Source organism: Orussus abietinus, unplaced genomic scaffold (genome assembly GCF_000612105.2).
Source record: "Orussus abietinus isolate OABI.00-Male unplaced genomic scaffold, Oabi_2.0 scaffold70, whole genome shotgun sequence".
In the NCBI taxonomy this organism is placed as follows: Eukaryota; Metazoa; Arthropoda; class Insecta; order Hymenoptera; family Orussidae; genus Orussus; species Orussus abietinus.
In genome coordinates, this window is record NW_019394280.1 from 302,480 (window position 1) to 329,272 (window position 26,793).

The following is a 26,793-nucleotide window of genomic DNA, read 5'->3' on the forward strand; positions in this document are numbered from 1 at the left end:
TTGCGTTTCTTTTGTAGGCGCTTAAAATTCACTTCCAGGTTTCAAGGGATTTTGATATGGGAGGGCTTATTAAAATAAGTAGGGACGAATTAAAAATCAGTGTTTGGGTATGTAGAGGTGGAAGATCAGCATATAGACGGACAAAAGAAGGGGCAAAAAATTAGGTGTGCGATGGCCGGGAATCGAACCCGGATCAACTGCTTGGAAGGCAACTATGCTTACCATTACACCACCATCGCACTTGGTCATTCCGTCCTTATGAATAGTAATTTACAAAGATTATTTCGTTTTTGCATAACATGGAATTTTATTCAAGATAACGATTGAAATAAAGCAGAAAATATAAATCTGTTTTTGTTTTAATCGAGGACTGATGTCAAGATATAGAATCAGCGCAAAAAGAGGTCAGTGAGACCTATTATACAGAATAGAGAATGTTTACACTTTCTCGTCCGATGATATCACATGTTGCCACGTGAGAACCGACAGTCGATTGTGCGGTCGTGAAAGTGTTAAAATGTATATTTAAGAATGTTTAATTCATTTTTGAACTTGTCACTTGTCTTGTACAATACTTTCGTTATCTTTACGAATTTTAATATTTACTGAATGTCTACCAACTCGATTGCGATGGCAACAATTTTGAGAGACAGGAAATAAGTCTTTTAGACAGATAATAAATCTTCCTCTCTCATCCCCTCTGATTTTGTAAAGCAGTTGCGTAATTAGAGCTGGGTAAAATCGCTGTTGAAATCTATTTAAATTGTAAAATGAAAAATGATTTTCTGCTTTCCATTAAAAATAGAAAATGTAAATGTATATTTAAAATAGGTTAGCAGAAACGCAAAATGAATTTTTAATATTGTATTGTATATGTATGTCTATTGTATGTCTATGTATTTCTAGACATAAGGTCTATGCTTACGTCGCAGACAGCAAAACACGTTCGACTAATCTAATTTAACACTAGAACTACCAAGACCAGTAAAAATGACTGATTTTAAATGCCCGTCCTATACAAAAAAAAAATCCGCCGGTAGTTTTAGTGTTAATTGCGTATTCGTCAATTAATTATTGCAGGTAAACTATGCACCGTACAGAAAAATAGTAGATAATTTTTCGACTCTATTTTTGACAAGGATAGCGCAGTGTAAACCGTGGCTACCATTTTGAAAACACCCTGTATATTTTGCAATCATCGCTGTCATCTCTTATTCGTGAAAGCCGAAACTGCATTCCAATTTTGTGGGAATGGTTTTCATTATTTTGATTCTTGTGTCATTCACCGTCTTCAACTTTGTCAGTGCCGAACTTCGAATCAGAGTGAGTAATTGATAAAAAAGAAAAGGATATATCTTTAAAATAGTACTCATATTAATTATGTGCGGTGTAAGCTTTTGTTGAGGTTAGCAATGCTGGATGACATTCAGAAGACTGATCACTTCACGTGTGACTGACGTGAAGCATTTTAATGGAATTCGAGAAAAACATGCAAAATGAATCAGTCATCGCTTTTACATGTACCTTTTGAATATTTCTAAAGAAGGAAAAAGTTTCTTTTCGAATTTGATGGATAAATCTTCCTAAAAAATTAAACGGCCTAACGAAAAGTCATTTTTCTCAGATACGAGACGTTATCACTCGAACGCTATCGACGCGATTCACTACATTGTTAAAATTATTTGTTCGAAATATAGTAGACACGTAGTCGAAGTTTTTTTAAGATACACCACTTTAAAATATCGTATACAGTTGAGGTCGGTATTATTGTATACGAGTATTCGAATGTCCGAGGGCACGTGTATTAAATTTCGAATTTTTTTGCGTATTAATTTTCGGTCCCGAATACATACACAATTGTATATGTTTTGAGAAGAGCGCGTTGTAATATATCTATAAACCTTTTCTAACCCAATTTTCTTTTTCAAGTCAAGAAAAGATTCATATAACGTGAAATTTTCAAATATTACCCTTTTGATATTAAGTAACCATTTATTTATAAATTTGTATAAATTAAAATGATAATAAGTTTACAATTTATAAAGAAATTACTTCGTTACAAAGGAATTCTATAATAATAAGGAGCTACATTGCGTTTTCCCGAAAAAATCAAATAAGGCTTAAAAAGTGTCCACACACTCATACAGGTATGTGACTTCAAAGTCATATGGTATTGTGGGGGGTCAATATTTGTACTGATTTCTTGTCCCATCATAGGCTTATATTTGTATCTCGCTTTTAGGGTTAAAGGACGCCTTTTAGCCATTTAAAGCCTACAGATAAAAGATACCTTTTAACGTTAATTTTGAGGTACGATTGCGGATCTTCCTGATTTGTCAGAAATGTTGAATACTTATGTACGAATTCTCACATAGAAATGGCATTCTACGAGACGTAGCATACATTTGTCCGATTTTCATCTCTAGTGCCGCTGTTTCTGATTTTAGTGTAGATTTGTATTCGAAAGTGTTCGAAAAATGGACAGATTTTGACCCGAGTAACAGCGTGTGGTGTTTTTTGGGATTCCTAGGTTAACTAGAGAATTTTCGGAGAACCGATCCCGCAGTTTAACGGCCTAAAAAGAGCGATCCGTTGATCGCTCTTCGCGTTTCGCTGTAATACAAGGGAGATCTGGAGAAAAACGAGCGAGAGGAGAGAAAGTTGCAGTATCCCACCCTGGCGGAGGCCTCGCATCCTCGGAGGTGGCTACATTTTTTCTCCATAGACCTTCGAACCCGAAGGGCTGGCGCATTATTCGAGGGGCATTAAAATGCCGATATTTCGAAATCGAGCGGTTTTTCGGTCGCAATTATCCGCCATCGAAAGCCCCGTTGCTTTGTGTCTCGCGCATGGCGGCCAGAGCCTCTATCAGTCAAATTACACCCTGACAAGCTGACATGTAAATTGCTCCGCGACTTGTCCGTCCATGTCTGCGGGTCCACGCACACACGTTCGGACGTGGATGCTCGCGCATAAGTTAATACATAAAGGCACATGTATATATAATGTAAATGCATTGTACATCTTGTCACGCATACGCGGTGCTACGGGTGTGCGTATCGGCGAGGCATATTTGTGGCCGATAACCACTTCGAACACATGTAATTCCCTGGGCCATGGGAAAGCAGATCCTGCACCTTCTTGGCCATCGTTGGTTTTATTCTGCAGAAGTTAGCGGGCTGATCAACGTCCACGTCGAAGTACGCGAAGTATAGTCAAGGTGTACAATTATCATCACAATTCGAGATATTTCTAGAGAGATCCGAGTCGAAATTTCATCCCTACTTCGAACCTACGTAATCTAATTAAGACTTATTTTGGTTCAATTTAAGTATTTATGTCTTACTTTAGACCTTGTACGTTTTACATAATGCGAATCGTGTCCTACTTTAGGCCTAAAAGTAGAAGAAATGGAAATATTTGCCACTTTTAAGGTCTAAAGTAGGACCTCAATTGTACAGTAGTTACCGTTCTTTGTAATATCTCAAAAGCCATTAATTATAATTACATAAGGCCTATAATTACAGGTTCTAAATAGGATAAAAAATTCGACCCGGGATAGAATACGGCTGTGTTACAAAACATACTGCACGTTCATTTCGATTATTATGGAACTTTTCTAAATACAGCCTTAAGTTCGGGTGCACCAAAAAATGCAAATTGTACTACGTCCTGGTTTATTTAAACGTGTAAAAGTCGGTTGACCCATTAACATTATAAAAAGTAGTTCAAATATTCGCATGGTAGATGATGGTTTTTATCGCCAACGCATTTCAGTTCAGCGAAACCGTGATAATTTGGATATTTTTACATAGCGCATGGCGATGCGCTAACATACTCCAGTCCGGACTATTTGCTCATTCCGAATGCTTAGCTGAACTTCGCTAATGTGATATAATGAGTGCTTTATGGGACCATTTGTCTCTACATAGATATTACCTATAAATGCGCTTTCGTGTCTGCCGTGCTAATATCACATGCACCCTTCTTACTTGTCTCTATCGCTTTATTTCTTATGCGCAGAATTGCGGCATCGAGCACATCGAGAAGAAAGATGTCGGCATGGTGTTTTGTAAGTAACAAGCCGTTCCCACCTATCCTTACGTATGCATGCCAAGAAATGATCTCAGAATTTCTCTTGTTGCTTGGGAAGAGACTTTAATTTCATTCGCGTTTGTAGATGCGTGACCCACAATCTTTTTTCTTGCAAGAGGGGGAAAGGTCGACTGTGCAGAATTCCATGTTCTTTGGAAACCGATTGACTCGATTATTAGGATCAATAACGACGATTTTGCTGTTCGCAAGTCGCAGGGTCACGATTCGTAACAATTGCGACTAAACCTCAATCACGACACAGCATGTCAGCACTTGGTTACAATGGTACACGCAACCTGAGGTTGGCATCCAACTTGTTCGTTGAATTGTTAGCTGTACTATTAGAACCGACCAGTTTCGTTTCGTTCTTTTTAGTGCACAGTGTACGATTCCGACCTCCTGGAAACGATGAAGCATCATTGTTCTATCGTATTATTAGCTTTATGGAGAGATGTCGCAGATAGGGAATGGTTGCGACCTCAACGATTTTCCGCCCACGCTGTCGGAACCGATCGGTGTAGTTTGTGCAGTTCTTTGTTTGTGTGGTTTGTTGCACACGATCGGTCAGTTTTGTACAGTTCTTTCCAATGGGGCAAGAGTCCGGCCTATTGGACATTATTGAAGCAGATGATTAATGTAATTTGTTGTTACGCAACTGGGAGTTGTTACTTCCTGTGGGGACCACCAGTAATGATGAAACGGATCGAATAGCTTCGACCTATTTCGCTGTGCGGTGTGACGAAGAGTGCAAGAAGTTGTTAATAAAAATATCGTTAAATATAGGAATCAGTCATGTTTAATTAGAGCTTGGAATTGGAGGTAACTCTGTTATTATCGTTTGTCAGTCATTACAGTTTAGCAGGTAATGAGTTTGGGCGGGATCGTAAGTGTATGTTGGTGCCGCAAGATATTGAAATTTTCTCTCCTCAGTTTTTACACCGTATTACTGGTTATAGGGTAAATTGTAGGAACAATTTGAATAGAATTGAAGACCCTGATGACTATTCCTGGAAAAGTTTCAATCTCCATCCTGGAATCATTTAATAACAACCACTTTGAACGGTCAAATGACTGCTGTCGTCAGGATTTTGCGGCGCATCTCAACATTCTGATGTCCTTCCTGTGTTTCTTATACGGCAATTGTTTCGAACCATAGAGAATGGGTATGCAACCATAAGACTGGGCATGTAATACTTACGTAAAGATTCTGAAGACGTTTTCTGCGATTTACGTCAAACTTCTAAATTCCTCTAAGATGTCCTTACCAAGTGGCTCCTGGAATGAGATTTATTTGTGCGTTTTAACATTGTGGCACCCGCCATGTTAGACATTTATTCTCTACCTTAGAGAGATTGAAAATGTGAGTTTGTAATACATATACGATGGTTTTGAAAATGTTATTCAGGATTTATATTAAATTTCGAATTTCCTATCTGAGGTCATCTACAATTCCCATGAGTCAAGAAATCAGCTACTTGCAGCGCATCTTTATTGATGTCTCATTCATATTCCATCCTTTCTCACCTCTACAGTCACATCATGCCCTGTGTACGTAAAGATTCCGACGACGTTTACCGTGACTTATATCAAACTTCTAAGTTTCTCTTTGATGTACTTACCGAGTGGTCCTTGGTATGAGGTTTCACTTGTGCATTTCAACGTTCTGATTCTGTCACACATTTGTTCTGAACCTTAGAAAGGTTACAAATATTAATTTACAATACATGTATGGCGGTTTCGAGGATTTTATTAAGGTTTCACATCAAATTTCGAATTTCTTATCCGGGATCTTCCCTTACAACTCCCGTGAGTCAAAGAATGGTTTCTGATATGAACGTCTTGCAATGCATCTCCGTCGATTTTTCGTTAATGTTCCATTTTTTCTCTACTCTACAGTCGCTACCACAGAAACAGAAACAAGGTAGCTCGCTAAGTGACAGCTGCTATATAAGGACCAGTCCGTAACAATATGGCGATATTTAATTGGGCCGATTACATGGAACGAGGTGCTTATCCAGCGTTCGTACGTACTTCTGCCGACCAAGCTGCTTATCCGACGTCGCGCTGCCGGCGGAAATGGTCGTCGATCCTTTTTGACTTTTTCTCGATCCGCCCTAAGGCGGCTTTGCGTTTCGAATGACAGCAGCAGGTGATATTTAGGTAGGCGATCCGCTGGAAGATTATCGGGTTTATTCCCTGGGTAATTATTATCCAAGCCGTGGTGACTGACGGACGGTTTTCTTCGGAAGCTCGCCAAATCCCTGCTTAATTTGGGACGCGTATATTGGCTGGTTAGAAGACTCCAGATTAGTTCGATTTTAACATTCACGTCAGTCGGAGTGGGAACATCTGTACATCACTTTTCCTTGAAGTGGTCGATCAGGTGAATTGTTTAAATCCGACAAAATTGAGACGTTTCGGGAGAAGTAAGAGATGTACACAATTAGAAAGATATAAGACCATGTTATGTACTATTATAGAAACGAGTTTTTTTATTTTTGCAACAAAGAACAGAGAGAGAGTTACGGGATACTCCTCGAGTGGAAACTTTAATCCTATTTGGAATCTCTAATTGTAGGTCTTAAATGGGTTTTAGGATACTGTATACAAAAGAAGGTAATTTCTATACAATTGAGATTTTACTTTAGACTTTAAAAGTGGTGGATATTTCCATTTTTCCTACCTGTGGGTCTAAAATGGAACTTAATTCGTATTAAGTAGGTAGTGAAATAGGTTGCGCAAGTTTAAAGTAGGGCTAACATTCTGACTCAGTCGTTTGTTATATTAATTATGCTGTTTATTACATTATTTCCAAAATTTTGCGTTCTCGCAAAATTTTGGAAATAATAAATTAAATTTTGGTGTATATTGCGTTACAGTTGTCGAAGTCAAGAATGAAGGAAAACAACCAATGGCATTGAGCGTACGCATGATCAGGTGTTGCGAGACAATTTGTACAGAGGACATTGATTGTGAAGTAGGTTTACAATTCGTGAAAAATACGAACAGCCTTAATTCAATTTTAATAGTATATTGTATAGCAATGTTTATTCACGTTTTAAAATTTCTTACGAATCCTTTCAGGTTTGAGTGTCGGTAAAAAAGTATGATATAATAAACTTGATTAATAATAATTCCAGCACATCCAGCTGATTGGTGGTGACATGGGAGTATTGAATCCACGAGCAGTGAGAAACCTCACATTAATATGGCCCACGCTCGTAAGTAATCTTAATGTTTTATAAACATACAGTTTTCACAAGTTGGAAAATCAGAAATTAAAAAGCACCGTACAGAATGTTATCAAATTTCGCGAATACGATGAATAATCTCACTCGGAAAAAGAGAATAATAGGTATTACTAGAATCTTTGCTGGGGATTTTTATCGTTTACATATTTCATTTCCTTTCACATTCATAACAGAAAATGTACAAAAAGAGAATATTTATGACAATGCTCCATGATTTTTATGCCATCATCATAACCATTACAGTTATTACAACATATATTATGAGGTTATTTGCTCCAATCCGTTGTAATTATGATGCTCCTGAAAAGAAAAACAGAGGAAACGCTTAAATGTCTTGAAAAATGAACAATCCGCCGTTCGTTAACTTTACCGAGCCATCGTTATCAGCACATGCCGGTCGAGCTCTTGATATTTCTGAAAAAGTTATGTACATCGATTGTGGTGTAATTATCGTTTGGAGACTTTCGGAGCTATGGCGAATATTTATTACCTCTATTTGGTGCAGTTATTACCAGAGCTAGGTCTGAGCATCGAGGTTAGGATTAGTGGCACGTATTAATCTTAATTGGCGCAGTTCTATGAAGATCTAGATTCGAGCATCGAGGTTAGAATTAGTCGCACTTATTAATCCTAATTGGCGCAGTTCTATGCAGATCTAAGTTCGAGCATTGAGGTTAGAACGGGCTAGAACGAACGGTTTGGGGCAGGTCCGAATCTGTCGGTGGCCTGGCAGGAGTAGCTGTCGCGTGGGAGCAATATAATAGTGGTCGTTATCGCGATCCTGACGGGGCGGAGCCGACATGCACCAACCAGCATACTCGGCCGTGTATTTCTGCCACCACCATGGCCCAAACGTATTATCACTAAACACCGGTGCCGGCGCCGTCACGTGACCAGCCGCTCGCCTCGGCCTTAAAGTACCCATACACACCCGAGCCGCCGCCATCATGATTTATGACTGTTTTTCATCGACGAGTTGCTCGGCTTCCCGGCGTACTTTCCGACGCAACCGACGACGCACGACGATGCCCGATGATGTCCGACGACACCCGACCAATGCCCGACGATGTCCTACGAGTAGCAGAGTCAGTCGAACCGATTTTGAATCGAAAGATCAGATCAGGATTCGAGGGCTGAACGGATTGATCTCTGACCCAAGAGACGTTTACTCTTATTTAACCCTTAAACGGAAATTGAGGCATCTTGGCCCAATGTCATCGTATCGTAAATCTACCCTTTGCATATGCAATCTAGCATTTTAATATAAAAAATCTGGAAAAATGACAGGCTCTACATAAAGGAGCATACATTCATTATGCCAAACATGGATCCATGATAAGTTCTCTGGATTAAGAAATAAATATTTATCAAATTGAAGTGCCGAACTTTGGCGTTAAGTATTCGGTGCCGTTTGTGCATGCTTTTTAATGTATTTGGCGCGAAACTCTACCGAGTTTCCTGATCCTCACGTGGGTAGTTACGATTAATAATGGCTGGATAGAAAGAAATGTCGAATTTGTTTTTTGGAGAGACATTTATATCGTTTGTACACTTTTGGGATACGATGATTAAATTTCCGATTAAAGGTTAATGAACGTATTGATTTGCGTAATTTCGGTGACACAACCATCGGTTTGGGGACGCAGCTCAACGAATGGATGGTTGTCATTCAAAACTAGGGAGAGGAAAGAATTGAGGAAGAATCGTATTTATGGAGTAACTTCTAACTTCAAATATTAAGCCAAATTGATGATCTGGCAGCGTACTTGTCACACGTTGACTTATCGTAGACCGATTCATATTTTCAATTCACATGAACGTTATTACGTACTCGTCATAAGAACGGGACTTATGACGTAAGTTTTGACAAGACTGCGATGTCATATTGAAGTCACTGTGCCCCTTGGGATAAGCGTTAGCTCTGTGCTCTCATTCCTGAGATATTTAAATACGAACGGCTTGGCAAGACCGTCATGTTAAGTAGTCCGGATTTGTTACCTCGCAAACAATTTATTTAATTTTACGTTACTAACGATACAAGTAGTTAAATACGAAATGAAAATTCGATCCCGGCGATTCCCTGGGAGCGCCATTTGCAAATCGGTAATTGCTGAAATTATGACTGAAATTGCGAGTCGTGCTTCCGTACGAATTGGTTAATAACGGGACTGGGAAATTACATGATTTATCAGCAGGATACAATGTTTCGCTCAGAATTGTTTACCTCGGCGAAAATCCCAGTACACGGAGGAAGCATGAACTTTCGGGTTGCTGCGAGAAGTCGATAGCGCGCCACGCCAAGGATGGTCGATCACGAAGTTCGATATTAGTCAGGAGTTACGTGTTTCCCTTTAAACGTCCGTTTCCACATTCCTTTCCTAATGTCGAGGGGTGATTTCCATCATATCGGAGTTTTGCCGTCAATTTGGTGGCTCTCTACGTCCAGCGAGATGAGCGGTAATTGCACTTTGCACGGGTTTAAGGAAAGGGAACTGCGGCAGAAAAGACGCGGAATGCGGCCGGTTTAAAGAACGAGTAAACGGATTTTAATTGGCCCGAGTATGTTTTGAAATAAGAGCAAGAAATACTGCTTATTTTCAGCCGATACTACCGCCACGCAGGGTGCCTTTAATTTGACATTTTTACACGAAAAGGGAAAATGACTTCGTTTAAAGGGACTCATACCTATTGAGGGTGTTTAAACTATTCATTTTTAAACAGGTATAGAAAATACCGTTTAAGGTATTTTTTATTATATATAATTATTTATTATTTTACATAAAAAAAAATGTGTTCAGTTATACATTATAGAGTCGTATTTTGGTGTACACCCTCATTTGTCATGATGAGAATTTGCTCAGAAATTACTATTTTCATTAATATCCGATAGTACTTTAATAATTTTATAAAGTCTTTTCATTAAATTAGGGAAAAATTGGCAAAACATATTAATAGATAACTCAAATTGGGATTAATTTTGCGTCTACATAGTTGTCGGTGAACATTTCACTATTCACAGATTCTATCAACTTGTGTGCAAAGTATGAACGGTGGAAACGAAACTTTTTTGAGATATTTTATGACCAAGCATGAATAATAACAATATTTGGAAACTGGCTTTAAAGTTTCAAAACCATTAACGTAAAAGTGCAAAGTTTTACTGCCACCTTTTCATTACACGCTATATGAATTATTAATCTTGAGTCACTGTGCGCGCCTTCTGAATCGGCTAATTCCGAGTACTATGGAAAAACGTTATGGTCCATAAACTTCGTGCCAGTAGTTAAGCGCTAATTAATGCGTCTACGGGAAAACTTGGAAAGGTAAATTTATGCTTAGAGGACTGTTAAATTAATTCCTTTAAGTGGAGATCGATGATCTTTCGCATTTTACGGTGAACTCATGGCTGAAAATTAATCGGATTAGCCTTGTCATGGTTGAATCGTTAATTCTCAATTTATCAGTATCTTCATGACCGGACCGGCGAATGTGACGTTGGCATCTCGTACACCTGCAAAAATAACCACACAGGTGAGCTTCATCAGAAAGTGCACTTCGATACCAGTGTCTCTAAAAGACACGTTCCAGCGGTTCTTGAAGGTGAGATTGGCAAAATAATTGAACATCACATCTAGTTATAGTTACAACTAGTGAACGCTAATGATACAATTTGGGAATACATTACTATTAAAAGCAATATATTTTAAATGGATTGTCGATTGCAGTGGTGGCCATTAAAATGGTGTATTATGTTTCAAATTGTTCTTTTAGCGATTTTGGTTTGTAGTTAAATCTTGATTAAAAATTCATTCCGTTAATTCTTGTGGTTCAAAATAAACTCTCTAAAATCTCTCTAGGATATTATAGTCCACATTCGGTGAAGACATGTTCGACCGTTGATTTGGACTCTTTGGATTCGTGTCGGCCCGTCAACTGTCATATAAAGTATAACGGGAAGAGAAATTTCTTTAACCGGAAGTCAATGAGATGTCAACCAGTTCCTATTTGCATCGCCGATTCGAGCAAAGAATTACCAGACGTCGTGAGTATAAGTGTAACAGACAGACAATAACGATCGGGCTTCAGAAACGTTTTGCACTCATGAAAGCTAGGCAATGCCAACCACAGTTCTCACGTATGAATATTAACAGGTGTACTACTAAACGTGGATTATCTTATATCCATAAGATTTGCAAGTATAACTCCACTTGTCTTCATTTATGGTGCTCCAATTGTTTTCAATTATGGTATTAACTGAGCGTGATGTACGAAATGAGAGATTTATTGAATTCGCCAACTCGGTGCATGAGATAATTAGCCGCAGAAATATCTTGCCATTCTATGAACATCTACCTGATAATACCTGACTCTTTACTTACTTTGGTTATCCTAAATAATCCCCACTAAACGTTTAATTCCTGAAATAAGAAACATTGTTGAAACATTTCTCTATGTAACGTCCTCCTATTTGAAATTACGTTTACTTTTAATTTCTAGTTTCGCTGCCCATTTGCATTTCCACCCTAATATTTACTGATACGTGTTTGACACGAGCAGAAGTTTAACGATACCAAAAAGGAATAACAAACAGAGGAGAAATCATATAATAACGAACGGGTGCTTCGTGACTCCGTTAGAGTATTAAAAAATATTATAGTTTTATAATCCTTTATCGATAATTTATAATATGTTTAATATACGTTAGACGCGGAGGACATGTATATTAATTTTCTTATACAATTTCACTAAATGATAACATGAAGTTGTACAATTTTTAATTTATTTGGAAATGTCTAATAAGTGTATATTAATTCCCTTTTGGATATAAAATTGGTAATGTTACTGCAACCGTAGGTATTAAAAGCGTATGAATTGTATGACTATTTCTAATATTATAGGGCATTTATTAATTCATTTCATTAGTCATATTTTTCATTGAATGAAGGCTCTTTGAATGATGTAAAATTATTTGAGCAAGTTTTGTGATTTTTCTCGAGTTCTTGGATTATGTTGGGTTAAATCCGGGATTGAAGACGGTAGGTGATAATGTGGAAGGCGTTAGGTGCGTCTTGGTTCGCAGTTTTATGGGGTCGGCATGCGATGTGGCGTGCTCTCGTATTCCCTGTTATACCTGCCATACATGTAGGATTTATACCGTGCGGCATTTGAACTTTAACGGCTCGTATATCAGAGTAACTTAAGGGGCTCTTTACGTGGTACGTTAAAGATGGCCTTCTGTGCATCCTTCGGGCGCGATATGTCGCAATCACGGCGTTTCCCGCCAGGGGGCTGATCCTCGGCAAAAAGGGCAGAATTTTCGCAACCGATGCAAACATCCATACGATCGTAGCATCGGGAAGGAAAAAAAAAATAAAGACACAAATTGTGGTTTGTGCTGAAAAAAGGAAACTCCGCCGCGGCAGGTATACAATCGCCTCTCGTAACTTATGGCGACTAATGATGATGGATGGCAGGCAGCTTGCCGATAAAACTTAAAGAGCTTTGCGCTCCCGCGTATCTGCATACCTGCAATCCCCTTGTTTCCTCCCTTTTTAAAGTATTTTTCTTTTAACTTTGGGCTTTATCTAGAGACTCCAGGCGATATACGACGAACGAGGGGGGCGACACTTGGGGAGAAGTTGGAGTTCGTACACTGTTAAAAATGATTCGTATTTTGAAGGCTTCTGAATACAAATATATACTAAAATCAGAAACTGCGGTGCTCGAAATAAAAACTAGATAAAGGTGCACTATATTTTGAAGAACATTGTTTGTACGTAAGAATTCGTTCAAAAGAATTCAAAATTCTGAATAAGACACTAAGATGAGAAAAGAAATCAGTATAGATATTAAGAAACGTATTATAACGAGCTTTTTTCAAAAAACATACAACCGTGTACATATACGTGTGTACGGGGCCGAACATTAATATGACCGCAGAAAATCGTACACTTTTATATAAAAATCCCGAATACAAGTGAACAGAAAATTTCTGAATATACAATATCTTGAAAAAAATTCGGTTACACGTGTACTATATTTTGAACAGATATTTTTAACTGTGTACCAGAGATTTAAAAGCGGTGTTGTTTGTATATGTAATTAGTTTCAGAAAGTTGGACGTAAGAGATTATCTAAAATTAGGTTTATTCGCCATGATGGAAGTAGCAGAGATTTTAGACCAGTCATATAGCTGCAGATTAAATGATGTGTTTCTTTTTTTCTACAGGCTTACGTGCCTGCGAGTAATACTTGTCGAGATTTAGAAAACGCTGTAGACGAAGTTGAAGTTCGAGCTTTGAGTCGTGGAAATGCGGAGCCAGCTTGGAGCTCGGAAACGGCGCCACATATTGCCGTTAGTTGATATTCCAGTAACTGCGAAAAGCATTGTTATTTATGTATCTCAGTCGTAAGCCACTCGGAAGACTTAAATGCGGACACATTAATTCGTACAAATTTGCCATGCTCGTTTCATGCTCAAACGTAGGAACTTGTTGGCGTTCGCGCGTCCACATGGCGACACGCGTACATGCACATGCAAGTGTGCATGAATTTGGCGCAAAATTCTGCCGAGTTTCCCGGTTCTAATAATTTTTTGGTACCATTTTGACAAAAAGAAAACACTTTTCCTTCTCTGGCTCATTTATTATTAACTATTCTTCTATACGTATGCATGTTCTGCCCATGAAGCAGCGTCATTGACTTTGAATGGGTAAAACGAATTAATATACCATTAGGTCTGCTATATAAACGCATGCAGAAGAAAAAATGTTGTCCATTGAGCAAAATTGTTTGATTACATCGGTTCATTTAGAAAAACGTTTTGATTAAATGAACCGAATTTTGGTTCACTTGACCAAACTCGTTTGCTTCAATCAGCTAAAGTGTTTTAATTAAATCGGTTTGTTAATTTTGGAAAATATCGCAGTGAATAAATTTCGGTTATATATACCGAATTACTTTAATATTTGGTGTTACCTACCACAATATTTGAGTAATCAACTAAAAATTCTTGACCAAATAATTTTATCATGTTAACCAAATGTTTGGTTGTTCACGTAATAACCATATTGTCACGGTGCACCGACATAAACTCGATTGATTTAGTAAAATCTCCTTTTGCGTGCGTAAACGTATCATGATTATTCGTCGAGAATGATTAAATAATATCCACGAGTTGTAATATTTTTACCCATGGTCTTAGTATCTAGGTTTATACATTTTTTAATTATTGATTACTTTTATTTAATATTAGAACATGCACTGCCACCATGGCTACGCGGATAACGTAACAGGATTTTGCCTTTGCGACGAAGGATGGACGTCACTCCCTTTAGGAAATATAGAACCAAGTACGGAGTTTATTAACATGTGTAACATACAGACAATCCGGTTTCCACGACTTCGACAGCAACCGATCAGACTCCTCCTCGTAATTGTATCCTTTTTATTCGACATATAATGTATAATTATATACCCCTAGTTATAAGAAACAATCTCAAAATTACAGAAGAGATAAAGCTTCAGTGATAACGCGCATCGGTCTTTCGACGTCTCAGAGATTAAGATAACTCCTGATTCACGTATTTCTATTCGTGATTTTTTGTTGTATTAAAAGAAAGTTGTTTTTTAAAAACTTTTTTTAAATACATGGATAAGTATAAGCATTCACGTGAGCTCATATTTTGGTAGAAAAAAAAACGTAGAGGTCCCACCGAGATTTGAACTCGGATCGCTGGATTCAAAGTCCAGAGTGCTAACCATTACACCATGGGACCGTTCGTTCTGCTTCCTCGAAATAAAAAACGTCTAAAACTAGAGCCATTAATATTTATTTTTCATAATTTTAATGACAGTAATTAATTATTCAATTCACCATTCCGTCATCGTTGAATGATTTTGCCGGCAATAGGGTCGTTACTTTCCTCCGTTTCGTCTACAGCACTTCGGTTTCTATCCGCGCGTTTTGTGTTATGTTTCCAGAAGGCAGGTAATTAGTTCTTTTTTAATTTTTGACAATGATAATTGATGTTTTCCTGACCGAACTCTCGCTTAAGATCGCCGGACTCATGGGACTCCTTGTAGTACTGTTTTGCTGCGCAATGGCGCTCGTGATGCACGAGTTGATGCCCCCAGGAGCAACAACCGAGTGCGCCCAACAGACGGGAGGATTGTCATATTTCGACAGCTCGACGAAAACCTTTACATCCCATTGTTCGAGCGGATCGCGACGTTTCACGGGCAACCGGAGTTCCTCGATCTGCTGCCCCGGGCGTCGCTAATCTCGCGAAGCTTCGTAAGCAGCGTGAATTTTACATAATTATCGGGCCGCGGCTTTGGAGACTGGCAATCAGCCGAATGCCGGCGCTCTAGGCGAAGTGAACGTCTTCCGATTTTATTCGTTTATCTCTTCGATCGTGATTCCCTCCCCACTTGCCGGTATGTAAATGCGGAAACAACGAGAAAAATTAATCCGAATAAATTACCGACATAGAGGACGATTTGGTTGGTTCCTTGATGGCGTGGAATAAAGACAATGGACCCTAGTAGCACAAAATATTTCTCCTATATTTTCTATATATTTAACGAATATCGTACATTTTGTAAATATTTAGCAGACATTTGAAATATTTGCGGACCGTTGACTTTAGAATATTATCCCTACAATATTTATGTATTAGCTCCATGTGTTTTCATAATATTTTTCTACCAGATATACAAAACATTTCGTTTCATTTTAATACAAGTATTTCTTAAATATTATCTGCCGAATACATTATAAACGTTTTAAAAATGTTTAAAATCAAAATCACACGTTTTGCTCCCATAATGAAATAGCGGAACGAAAATATTACAAAAATTTCTTGATGTTTTGAATTCGCCCTTTCGTTGATTTTTATGGCGTATAAGATAACGCGGATTTAGACTAAAGACTGAAAAGAGAATCGGACGTGTTCGCGTCGCATTTGGCGTGCTTTCGACCGATATAAAGCCCCCCCACGAAGGTCGCGGCCATTAATCAAGCAAAAAATTGGCGGAAGGACCGCATTATGCCCGGAGAAACGGCGATTGTTTTGCCCCGTTTATTCCTACTTCCGCCTGGTCGATGGTTGGCTGGGAGCTTTCGCATCCAACGGACTGAACTACAATTAAAGTAATTGGCCTCATTGTGTTGTCCGACGCGAAACCTAGCGAATGGGCACTGTCAGCTCGCCGAAACGGAGACGCGTACCTGTTCTAACCTCTACTCCAGTGGTTCGCAAATGAAGAGTAAAGGGCGCAAAGTGGATTGCAAACGAGACTAGGGGGGCCTTACGAGCATTGAGGCTACACTGTTAAAAATATCTTTTAGAAATATGACGTACATGTAGGCGAGGTTTTTTTCAAGGTACGATATTTCGACATTTCGTATAGAATCGTGTTCGAGATTTTAATATACGAGTATAAGAACTTCAGAGGGCATGTATACAACATCTCGAAATATTTTGGTACTATTTTTTAAATCACCATTGGTTCGCAAATGAAGGGTAAAGGGCGCAAAGTGAATTGCAAACGAGACTAGGGGGGCCTTACGAGCATTGAGGCTACACTGTTAAAAATATCTCTTAGAAATATGACGTACATGTAGGCGAGGTTTTTTTCAAGGTACGATATTTCGACATTTCGTATACAATCGTGTTCGAGATTTTAATATACGAGTATATAAATTTTAGAGGGCATGTATACAATATTTCGAAATTTTTTAATATTCATTTTCGATCACCTCGGTGAGAATTTACAGGAAATTGTGTACGAAGCTACATTGGCAGGCATGAATGCCTTTCTATCATACATTGGCAACGGAATATCCGGAAGGAAGACATTCATGTCCGACACTGTACATACATACGTACGATAGTGTACAATTGCCATAAGCATATATACCAAAACTCGGACAGGCGATAACTCAAAGATCACGTATCCGTGTTCGTGATACGAGAGCAACGTGTCTATTGTTAATAGTTAAACTTTTGCTTTGGAGAATCAAGGATGCGCGGATTGAATAATCCTTGGTTTCTTTGATGTAGTATGGTTGACGATCCAAGTGTTCTACGTATGATCCTTTAATTGCGGAGCAGATGCAGTCGTTAATCATGCAACCGATTTAGATTTGACGTCAGTCTTCCGTGATTAAAATGTCTACTCTGGAATAAATTTAATTTTGCAGTAACTTAACGCTAAGTAATTAGCATGCGGATCGTTTAGCACTTAATGGTGGTAGTGTCGGGATATTCGCACCGAAGATGTCAGCTGCAACCGTTATTATCCTTTCTTTTTATCAAGCCGTTAAATTGACGTTAATTGCGATCAACTGATTGAGATTCGCGACGAAGTAAATATTTAGGTTTCATTATGCGGTGGGAAACAGCTGAAATGTCTAAAAAATGTACTTTTCCATTCAGAAGAACAAAGCGAGACGCAATATTAGGAATTAGTAAATATAAGTAAACCGTAATGAAATCTGTAGACTCTATTGTGCAAAATCATTTTTTGACAACAAGGTCACAGATGAACACATAAAGAAATGTGGGAATTGTATTTATGATTCAGTGCCAACATTATTACTAAGATCGATATTTTTGGCAAACGGTAACTACTATTGGAAAATCTGCTAACCATATTTTTGCGACCGGAAAACAGAGTTGCATTCCACCCTAAACTTCTTCCTAGATCGGTAGTTCCAAAAAGGTCTGCCCTTTCAGAACGTCACTTCAAAAATCAACCTTAACACTTAGCCGACCCATATATTTTGTCGAGTGACCATTTTGTATATCCATTCTTCAGAGTTACGTCCTACAGAGACGACCTCTTCGGTCACTCAAGTAACTTGAGAACACTAATCTCCAACCGTACCCCAAACATCTTTATCTTTCCTAAGGCTTTAGTTCACGTTCCACAAAGGGAACCACATTCAGTCTAACTTGGCATGTCTCCGAGGACTGATCACGCGAAGAGTCTCGCTTAGATTTTTGTGAAACAAGTTAACGGTTCGGCAATTATGTAACATGGTGAAAAAGTATTAAAATAACAGAATATATATGTAACTTTAGTAATTTAAACGTTCAGTTTTTCATATTAGCTTGATTATCAGTGTTATTAATGAATTCTTTGTTGTCCAAGGTATTTTGTGAATAATATTATACATATTTTTAAACTTGTACAAAATTAATTTAAATGTGGTAGTGGTTTCTGAGTGCCCATTGTAATATTTGCAATGAATATTTATAGAAAAAAAAAAAAGTATCCTTCGAGCCGGATTTGAACCAGCGACCTATGGATTTCCATTGTGTCAAACCAACTACAGTCCACCGCTCTACCAACTGAGCTATCGAAGGGTTGAGAGACGGGTCCAAAATTTGTTCTATGAACTACCGATTCAGATCACACAAGAAAATGTTGAATATATTAATTAAATAATTAGTTAGATTACTTGTTTTTGTAAAATGTAACTCTGCAAAAGAATGCACTTGCTGAAAGATTGGTTTACGCCGAATATGGTGTTTCGATGTTCTAGAAGTTAAATATTTTATCGCAACTAATGATCCCAACTGAGGCGATGCAGGGATTAGAAATTACGCGAGATTAAGGGTAAAAAACAATAACAATATTTATTATAACTTAGTCAAAGAATGCGCCGGAGCGTCAGGGAAACGGTGCGTTCGCCTGGACGTTTCGTATACGATTCCCTGTTTTTGCAGGGAAAAAATGTGCGGAAAAGAAGGTCTTTCCAAAGGTACCGTCGCGTCCTAAGAAGTAAACGTGCACGCCAGATGTGTGCATGGAAAACTTTCGGACGCGGAAAACCTTAGCTTGCGCCAACACCTGCATTTCTAGGCTTGGCAAGGAATGCAACATACTGGCGAAAGCGCCTGAGAATAAATATTTTCTTGAAACTTCGGGGAATGATGATACCAACATTTTCTAGGAGGTAGTTTTTAAGTCCTCGACAATACAGTGATTAAAATCTCTACAGAAATCTCGAATATAAGAGTACCCTAGTAGCATAGAATAATTTCTAAATATTTCTTTCTAATCCTTGCTAAATATCTCAAGCGACAGATTTTTCAAGATTTCTTGTAGATTTCATTCGAAGATATCTGAAATATTTGTTGAAAATCTCAATGACATATTTAGTTTCAATAATTTATAAACATATATGNAAAAAACACGAGAAATTATTGTAATACTTTCGTTTCGCTACTTCATTATGGGAGGAAAATGTGTGATTTTGATTTCAAATATTTTTAAAACGTTTACAATGTATTCGGCAGATAATATTTATAAAATACTTGTATTAAAATGAAACGAAATGTTTTGTATATCTTGTAGGGAATATTTTTAAAGTAGAGTCCCTTGAGGGTTAATATGGGTAATATTCAAACTTTATTATAACAAAGTATGTGGTGGTTCAGCGAAGGGATCGGCGTCGGATGCGACGAGTCTCCAAGAGCTCCGTTTATGTTCGAGTGTCCTGATTCCTCGTCCCTTCGAGCTCTCGTCCTCCGTCGCCTCTCAAGGGCTGGGTCATCCTCGCCCTCACGTTTTTTATATCTCCTTAAGAGCTGGTTGGGGTGACGTGGTCCAGAGGGAAAAGGAATGCGCCTATAATCTGGTAGAAAAATATTATGATAATACACGGAGCTAATATTATATAAATATTATAGGGATAATATTCTAAAGCAAACGTTTTGAAAATATTTCAAATGTCTGCTAAATATTTACAAAATGTACGATATTCGTTAAATATATAGAAAATATAGGAGAAATATTTTGTGCTACTAGGGGTAATCTAGGGAAACAGCCACTCTGCAAAGCACGATTGACAATACCAATCATGATATTAATAAATTCTCTCTTAGCGTAGGTTTTTGTGACGAGTCCTTGAAAAAGTTTTCAACGAAGTAGACATATTTGTTTGCAATTTAGAACTGGTAAATACGGCATCTAGTAAATAAGACCGCAAATAGGAAATAAGCCATTTTACCTTACGCTAAAGACATCGCAACATAGAAGTCCATTATCCAACTTCTCGATATTTATTAATAATCTGAATACCATCCTTAGTAAGCTCAATAGAAGTAATTTAAATACATCTCCATTCACGAAAGAGTTACCAAACTCCTCGGTAGTATCAGTTCGGCTTCGGCACTCGTCCTGTAAACACGTACGTGACATCGTGCCTAGTACTGGACTGCTAAATTCCGTTATCAGCAAACTCAAATTCTGCTGTCTCCACCCGGAGCCAAAGTAAATCTAAGAATGTCCAAGAAACATCCTCTCAAATGAGTGTGGCTCCAGGACCTAGTCGTACTGCGTCCCAACAATCAGGATCCACCATGAAGAAGACTGCCTCAAAGCCAAAGCAGCCTACGCCTAAGAATTCTGGTAATTCTCCGGTTCCAACCGCTAATTTCTATTCTCCGCTAAGGGATCTACCTGCAGATAGTCAACCTGATGCATTACCAAGCAAGCACCAGAAATTCCCACCAATTGTGGTTAAAGGTAAAATACCGAATATCAAATTATTCCTCCAAAAACTGCAGGAGCAGCTTAAGGTCAAATTCAAACTTACATACAAGGGAGGTACAACTCATATACATACCTCATCCAAAGCAGACCACGCAACGACATTACGACTACTTGAGGACAACAAACATGAGTTCTATACTTTTGCTGAAAAGGAAGAACTTCCTCGTAAGTTCATTTTGCATGGACTGCCGGAGGAATTCCTCCCTAAAGACATTCAAGATGAATTAGCCAAAACCATCAAGGTAATAAATGTTAAACAATTTATGAAATCGAACCCTGATGGTGGAAAAAGAAAGTTGCCTGTATTCCTCGTATTAACACATCCGGACGTGACCTTGCAAGCGATTCGAGCCATCAATTCCATATTATACCATACTTTTAAAATTGAGAAGTATAGAGCCAAGGATCAGCTAACCCAATGCTTCCGCTGTCAGTCATTCGGACATATAAGCAAATTTTGTCATGTACAGCCAAGGTGCTTACGCTGTGGTGACCTACATGGCATTAAAGATTGTCCTGAAGCTACTAATGTACACTGTGCGAACTGCAATGGAGCACACGTAGCTAGTTACAGACAGTGCCCATTTCGGATAAAGGAAATGGAAAAACGTTCCGCTGCCAGGACCAATAAAAATGCTCCTGATCATCCGGAACCCCTGATGACTCAACCAACAACAATCTACAGGCAGACCCAACACTCCCAACTAACATCGAGTTGGCAACCCACCTATGCAGCGGTCACTTCTACCGCTGCTGCGAAGACTGGACATCCGTCCCGAAGTAACAACCAACGAGTCAACTTAGAAACTCATCTTACTGATCCCGGTACACATCGGCCCGTCTCAAATACCTCGAGTCTCACGCAATCCCTTGGCCCACTAGGAACCATCGCTGACCTGATGGAGGAATGTCAGGCAGTTCATAATGACTTAATCTCCCTGAATATTTATAGTATTCTTGAAGACTTAAAAAACATGCTTTCCCTGGTCAAATCAGTAAATACCCCAATTGAAAAATTGAGTATCATGGCAAGGTATACATACTTATTTCAACCCAATGGCTAACTTAAAAATATTAACCTTCAATATAAGAAGCTTAAAGTTACACCATATTGAACTTTTACATATTCTACAAAAATATCAAATTAATGTCGCACTAATTACGGAAACGGCATTGACTCCCCAAACAAAAATATACCTACCGGGTTATTCCATCATAAGGAAAGACCGACGTCCCCCTACTCTAGGGGGAGGAGTTGCAATAGTAGTGCAAAATTGCTGTTCTTATGAACCTTTTGAATTGCCTGACATCTCGCCTATAGAACTGGTGGCTATTACCTTGAATGTTAATAATCGTAAAACTGTGATCGGGTGTTTGTACAACCCCCCGAAAAACAACATTGATCCAATTGCCATTGGCACCCTGTTTGATATTAATCATGTTGTTATTCTGGGTGGGGACTTCAATGCCCGACACTCCTTATGGTCCTGTTCAACCAATAATCCTTCGGGTGATACACTGAGTGACCTAATTATATTAAGGAATATTACTATTAGCGCTCCTATTAACCCCACTTATATTCCTGTTAATCCAAATTTTAATCCTTCCACCTTGGACTTCTTTTTATGTAATAGGAGGTACTTGTTGCACGAACCGAGAACCCTTATTGAAGGATCCTCGGATCATTTCCCAGTTGTTTGCACTGTAAATGCCTCTTTTCAGTATAAACTCCCCGAATTGAGATATAACTTCCGAGCAGCTCAATGGAAAGAATTCAGAGAAACATTAGATTATCATCTCGAAAACGTCGCTCCACGCTTACATACAGAACAGCACATCGATGATGCGATTTCAAATTTTACGTCAGCCATCCAAAAATCCATTGAAACTACTGTTCCAAAAATTAAACATGAAATAACTCAGGAATCTCTTCCGAATCCTATCCTAAACCTTATTAAGCAAAAAAATGCCCTACGAAGGCGCTGGATTCATTTTAGACAACCGTGGCTCAAAAAGCAAATAAATAAATTAATTGTTCAAATAAAACATGCCATTGCTGCTTGGCGTACAAATTGCTGGGAACGAAAGTTGAGCACTATAAAAATATCCGATAATTCCCTATGGAAGTTGGCGAGGAAATGTAATACTAATGCTAGACATCTCATTCCAACCCTTCTTAGACATAGTACTCCTATATTTACGGATGTTGATAAAGCCAATACGCTTGCCCAACAATATGAAAGCGTTTATTTCGAGGCCTACAATCGCGGTAATCCCTCCTATAACCAACAAGTCGCTGGTCGACTAAACAAAGAGTTTTCTAAGCCCTCCCAAACCAATGACCACATAAAACCTACTTGTCCATCTGAAATCTATACTATAATTAAAGCTCTTAAAACGAATGTTGCGCCTGGACACGACTCCATTTCAAACGCTGTTACCAAACAGCTCTCACGGAAAGCATTCGTTTTCTTGACTAATATCGTAAACTCGATACTCCGAAACGGCATTTTTCCCAAAGCCTGGAAGGAAGCAATTGTAATACCTGTCCACAAGACGGGGAAGTCCCTATCCGACCCAGCCAGCTATCGACCAATTAGTCTTTTAAATACCTTCTCTAAAATTACTGAAAAAATAGTTCTGCGGCGACTGCAAACTTATCTCGAAAAGCTAGATATTATCCCTGCCCCTCAGTTTGGATTTAAACGGAAACATTCTACCATACATCAATTAATTCGCTTAACCGATCACATAAAAACTCAGCTTGAACTTAATAATAGTACCGTCTTAGTTCTACTTGATAGCGAAAAAGCGTTTGATTCGGTTTGGCATGAGGCCTTACTGATGAAGTTAATCGAATATAAAATCCCTTACTCGATCGTACGATTATTAAGATCATATCTCAGCGACAGAGAGTGTAAAATTAGGGTTGGTAATCAATACTCTGACCCAATTAAAATAATAGCAGGAGTTCCCCAAGGATCCATTCTGGGGCCCGTTTTATTTAACATATATACTACTAGTATTTTTAGTGTAGTTCCTACCAATGTGCAGATAGCAGGTTTTGCGGATGACCTAGCCATATTTTCATCTGGGCCTTCCCTTGAAAACTCTATTAATCGTATCCGCAACGCAGCCCATCAAATTATCAAGGAACTGGAAACTTGGAAAATACGAACTAACCATAGCAAAACGGAAGCTATTATATTTACTAGAAGAAAGGCTCACCCAACCTGTATTAAACTGCGTGGCTCTGTCATACCCTTCTCTAAGACTGTTAAGTATCTAGGATTATACATAGATTCTAAGCTGTTCTGGCGGGATCACATAATGGCGGCAAATCGTAAGGCAATAACTAAGTTTGCTAAATTCTATCCGCTCCTCAAATCTACTTCCCTTGGTCAACATTGGAAACTTATACTATATAAGTCTATTATAAGACCTCTCCTTACGTATGGTTGTCAAGTATGGCACACTGCTGCCCCATACCTATTACATAAACTACAAATTACTCAAAATAAGATATTGCGAGTAGCCACAAATACTCCTAGGAGGACTCCCATTGACACATTTCACCTGGATCTAAACGTTCCTCTATTGGTTTCCCACATCCATAATATGAATGAATCATTTAAACGTTCGCTTCTAACCCACCCGTACGCCAATATCAGAACTATCGATATTTACAAACAACCCTTCTAGTCCCTTAAACGGAGTAAACGAAGATGATAAAAATCAGTTAAAATTGTCATCTTTAGTTTTAAGTGTTGTGTACATACATATTTATATATGTAGACTAATTGTTAATTCGTTTTATATTACCTTCTACCTTTTACCCATTATGTCGTAAGGTTTTTTATAAAAATTTTTCCTTACACCTATCTTCTTATCATTGTATACTAAGAACGAAAGGACTACTGTTTCTGTTAATTTGTGAGGCTCCTGGGCCGGAAAAATTATACACAACCTACTGTATCATTTGATGTAACACATATAGAATAAAACCTGTTCATTCATTCATTCCTCGGTAGTATAGTGGTCAGTATCCCCGCCTGTCACGCGGGAGACCGGGGTTCGATTCCCCGCCGGGGAGGATATTTTTTATATATATTTTTCTTTTATTTTTATACCGTCTTTTCTGCTGTTACTTTATGCATTTACCAAATATTAATAACACATAAATCAATTGATATTTTGTATAATTACTATTTTATTACTTACCATTAACTGTATGGGATATTTTCTTGCCAAAGCGAACACCAAAAATAGATTAAAATTGTATGATTCCTTATCCTAAAAATACTCAACATGTTTTATAATTTTTCTGTTTTCTTCATACCCGTACATATACATATGATAGTATTGCGTAAAGATTGTTCTTTATGTTAATTACCATCGCAATAAGTCTTATCCACGCTTAGAACCACGACTGGTCGTTACGGGGCCATTAGTTTATGATGTTAGCTTTTAAGGTGTTGATCCTTTTATATGTTCAAGGTTCATTGTAAATCTACATTGTAAATCATTTAGGCAGTATAAGCATATGTCACAAGAAAAAGTTATCAGTATTGCCGCCTGTCACCAGTGTTGCCAGAAGGAGGGGACAATTCTGTGTGCGGGATATTTACACCCAGTCCCTTAATTTCTTTATGCTCCAACACCATGTCTACAGCTTCTTATCTCATTCTCTAACTCTCCTTATCAACATTGTTATGGTCGCAATGCATTGAGGGGATTAGCAAAGGTGAGAGAAAAATTCTGTCGCGGGATTTTCCTAGGGGAAAACCGCGAGGGATTTCTGGCAGCATTGCCTGTCACGTGGAAGACCAAAGTTTGATTTTCTATTCGACTAGGGAGAATTGTCCATTATGTAATGTCCGCCCTATTTTCCATTAGTAATAATTGTTTCATTTAATCTGTTGGATGACGCGCCTAAATCCCGCTGTTAAGCCGTTATCAGAGCGTCCCGTTTTTGCATTCTGTTAGCTAAGGCTTATCTCTTATTCAAATTTGTAAAGTCCATAGCGCCTTCCGAGAGAACTTCGACCGAACCAATATTCCACTTTTTTTTCCTAAGAACTCGAAATCTTGTATTTCCTAAAGGACTCTTGTTCCTAACAAATCACCATCCCAAAGTTCCTGCCTTTTCCCTCCTTCATTATAGATTTCTCCTACGTTCCTATTGGCTCTCCATATTCTCCCACTACTTGATTTTTCCTCTGCTAAGCAACAGCAATTGTTCAACTTTGAAAAGACAGACAGATTCTGACCAGACTCCAACTTGTAAGGACTAGTAATGGAAATAAAAGACTCCAAACTCGTTCTCGTCTGCTCATCGCTTGTGGATCCATTACAATTATAACAATTTTTTGACGACCGTTAACATCAGTTATCGTAATATTTAAAAAATAAATCTTTGTATTCAAGTGATACGAAAGATTTGGTCTTAACTGTTTATAAATTTAAATACTTGCAATTTCGTTTTCTTAACCTAATCTCATTTTATTAAACAGCAAACGTAATTAACTGACTACAATTTAAGATCGAGCGATATTTTCTGTTGATGAAGTACCACTTGTTTAATGTTTTAAACAATTACGATGGAGAATATTTAGTTTTATTAAGAAATTCGATAGAGCTTCGAGCCAAATACATTTTTGGCAAGAAACTCGCTGCGTTGAGTACCGAGAAAAATGCATCCTGCTCGCTTGATGTAAAGAGACACGGTACAGAGTTCTAGACACCAAGGATCCACTATTAAGGTGTTGGAGGATTAGAAATATGTTCTCTCCACTGCTGTAGAAAAAGAAATAAACGTCCGACTTGCTGAAAAAATCAGGCAAAAGAAATGAGACATATTTTTAAATTTACTCAAGTC

At 38.2% G+C, this 26,793-nt stretch overlaps 1 protein-coding gene and 4 non-coding genes across 5 annotated transcripts; 2 read left to right on the forward strand and 3 right to left on the reverse strand.

The window, feature by feature from the left end:
* Positions 1 to 167: 167 nt before the first annotated feature.
* Trnag-ucc lies at positions 168 to 239 on the reverse strand. Its single transcript has one exon. It is a non-coding gene; the product is annotated as a tRNA-Gly (tRNA).
* Positions 240 to 3,116: 2,877 nt separating this feature from the next.
* On the forward strand, positions 3,117 to 15,628 carry LOC105698350. The gene is made up of 9 exons (XM_023434931.1): positions 3,117 to 3,200; positions 4,024 to 4,072; positions 6,975 to 7,072; positions 7,236 to 7,316; positions 10,811 to 10,946; positions 11,204 to 11,388; positions 13,576 to 13,701; positions 14,602 to 14,784; positions 15,404 to 15,628. Exons 1-9 carry the CDS (start codon positions 3,117 to 3,119, stop codon positions 15,626 to 15,628), a joined length of 1,167 nt encoding a protein of 388 aa, XP_023290699.1.
* On the reverse strand, positions 15,053 to 15,124 carry Trnaq-uug. The gene has a single exon. It is a non-coding gene; the product is annotated as a tRNA-Gln (tRNA).
* A 3,001-nt stretch (positions 15,629 to 18,629) lies between the features above and the next one.
* On the reverse strand, positions 18,630 to 18,721 carry Trnay-gua. Its single transcript is given in 2 exon segments — positions 18,630 to 18,665; positions 18,685 to 18,721. It is a non-coding gene; the product is annotated as a tRNA-Tyr (tRNA).
* A 6,215-nt stretch (positions 18,722 to 24,936) lies between these two features.
* Positions 24,937 to 25,008, forward strand: Trnad-guc. The gene has a single exon. It is a non-coding gene; the product is annotated as a tRNA-Asp (tRNA).
* The last annotated feature ends 1,785 nt before the right edge of the window (positions 25,009 to 26,793 follow it).

Bases quoted from the DNA above. Each gene is read 5' to 3' on its own strand.
- LOC105698350 (XM_023434931.1), top strand. From the start codon at position 3,117: ATGGGAAAGCAGATCCTGCACCTTCTTGGCCATCGTTGGTTTTATTCT. The intron at 3,201-4,023 runs GTACGCGAAGTA...TCTTATGCGCAG, and splicing joins TGATCAACGTCCACGTCGAA to AATTGCGGCATCGAGCACAT. The intron at 10,947-11,203 runs GTGAGATTGGCA...AAATCTCTCTAG, and splicing joins CGTTCCAGCGGTTCTTGAAG to GATATTATAGTCCACATTCG.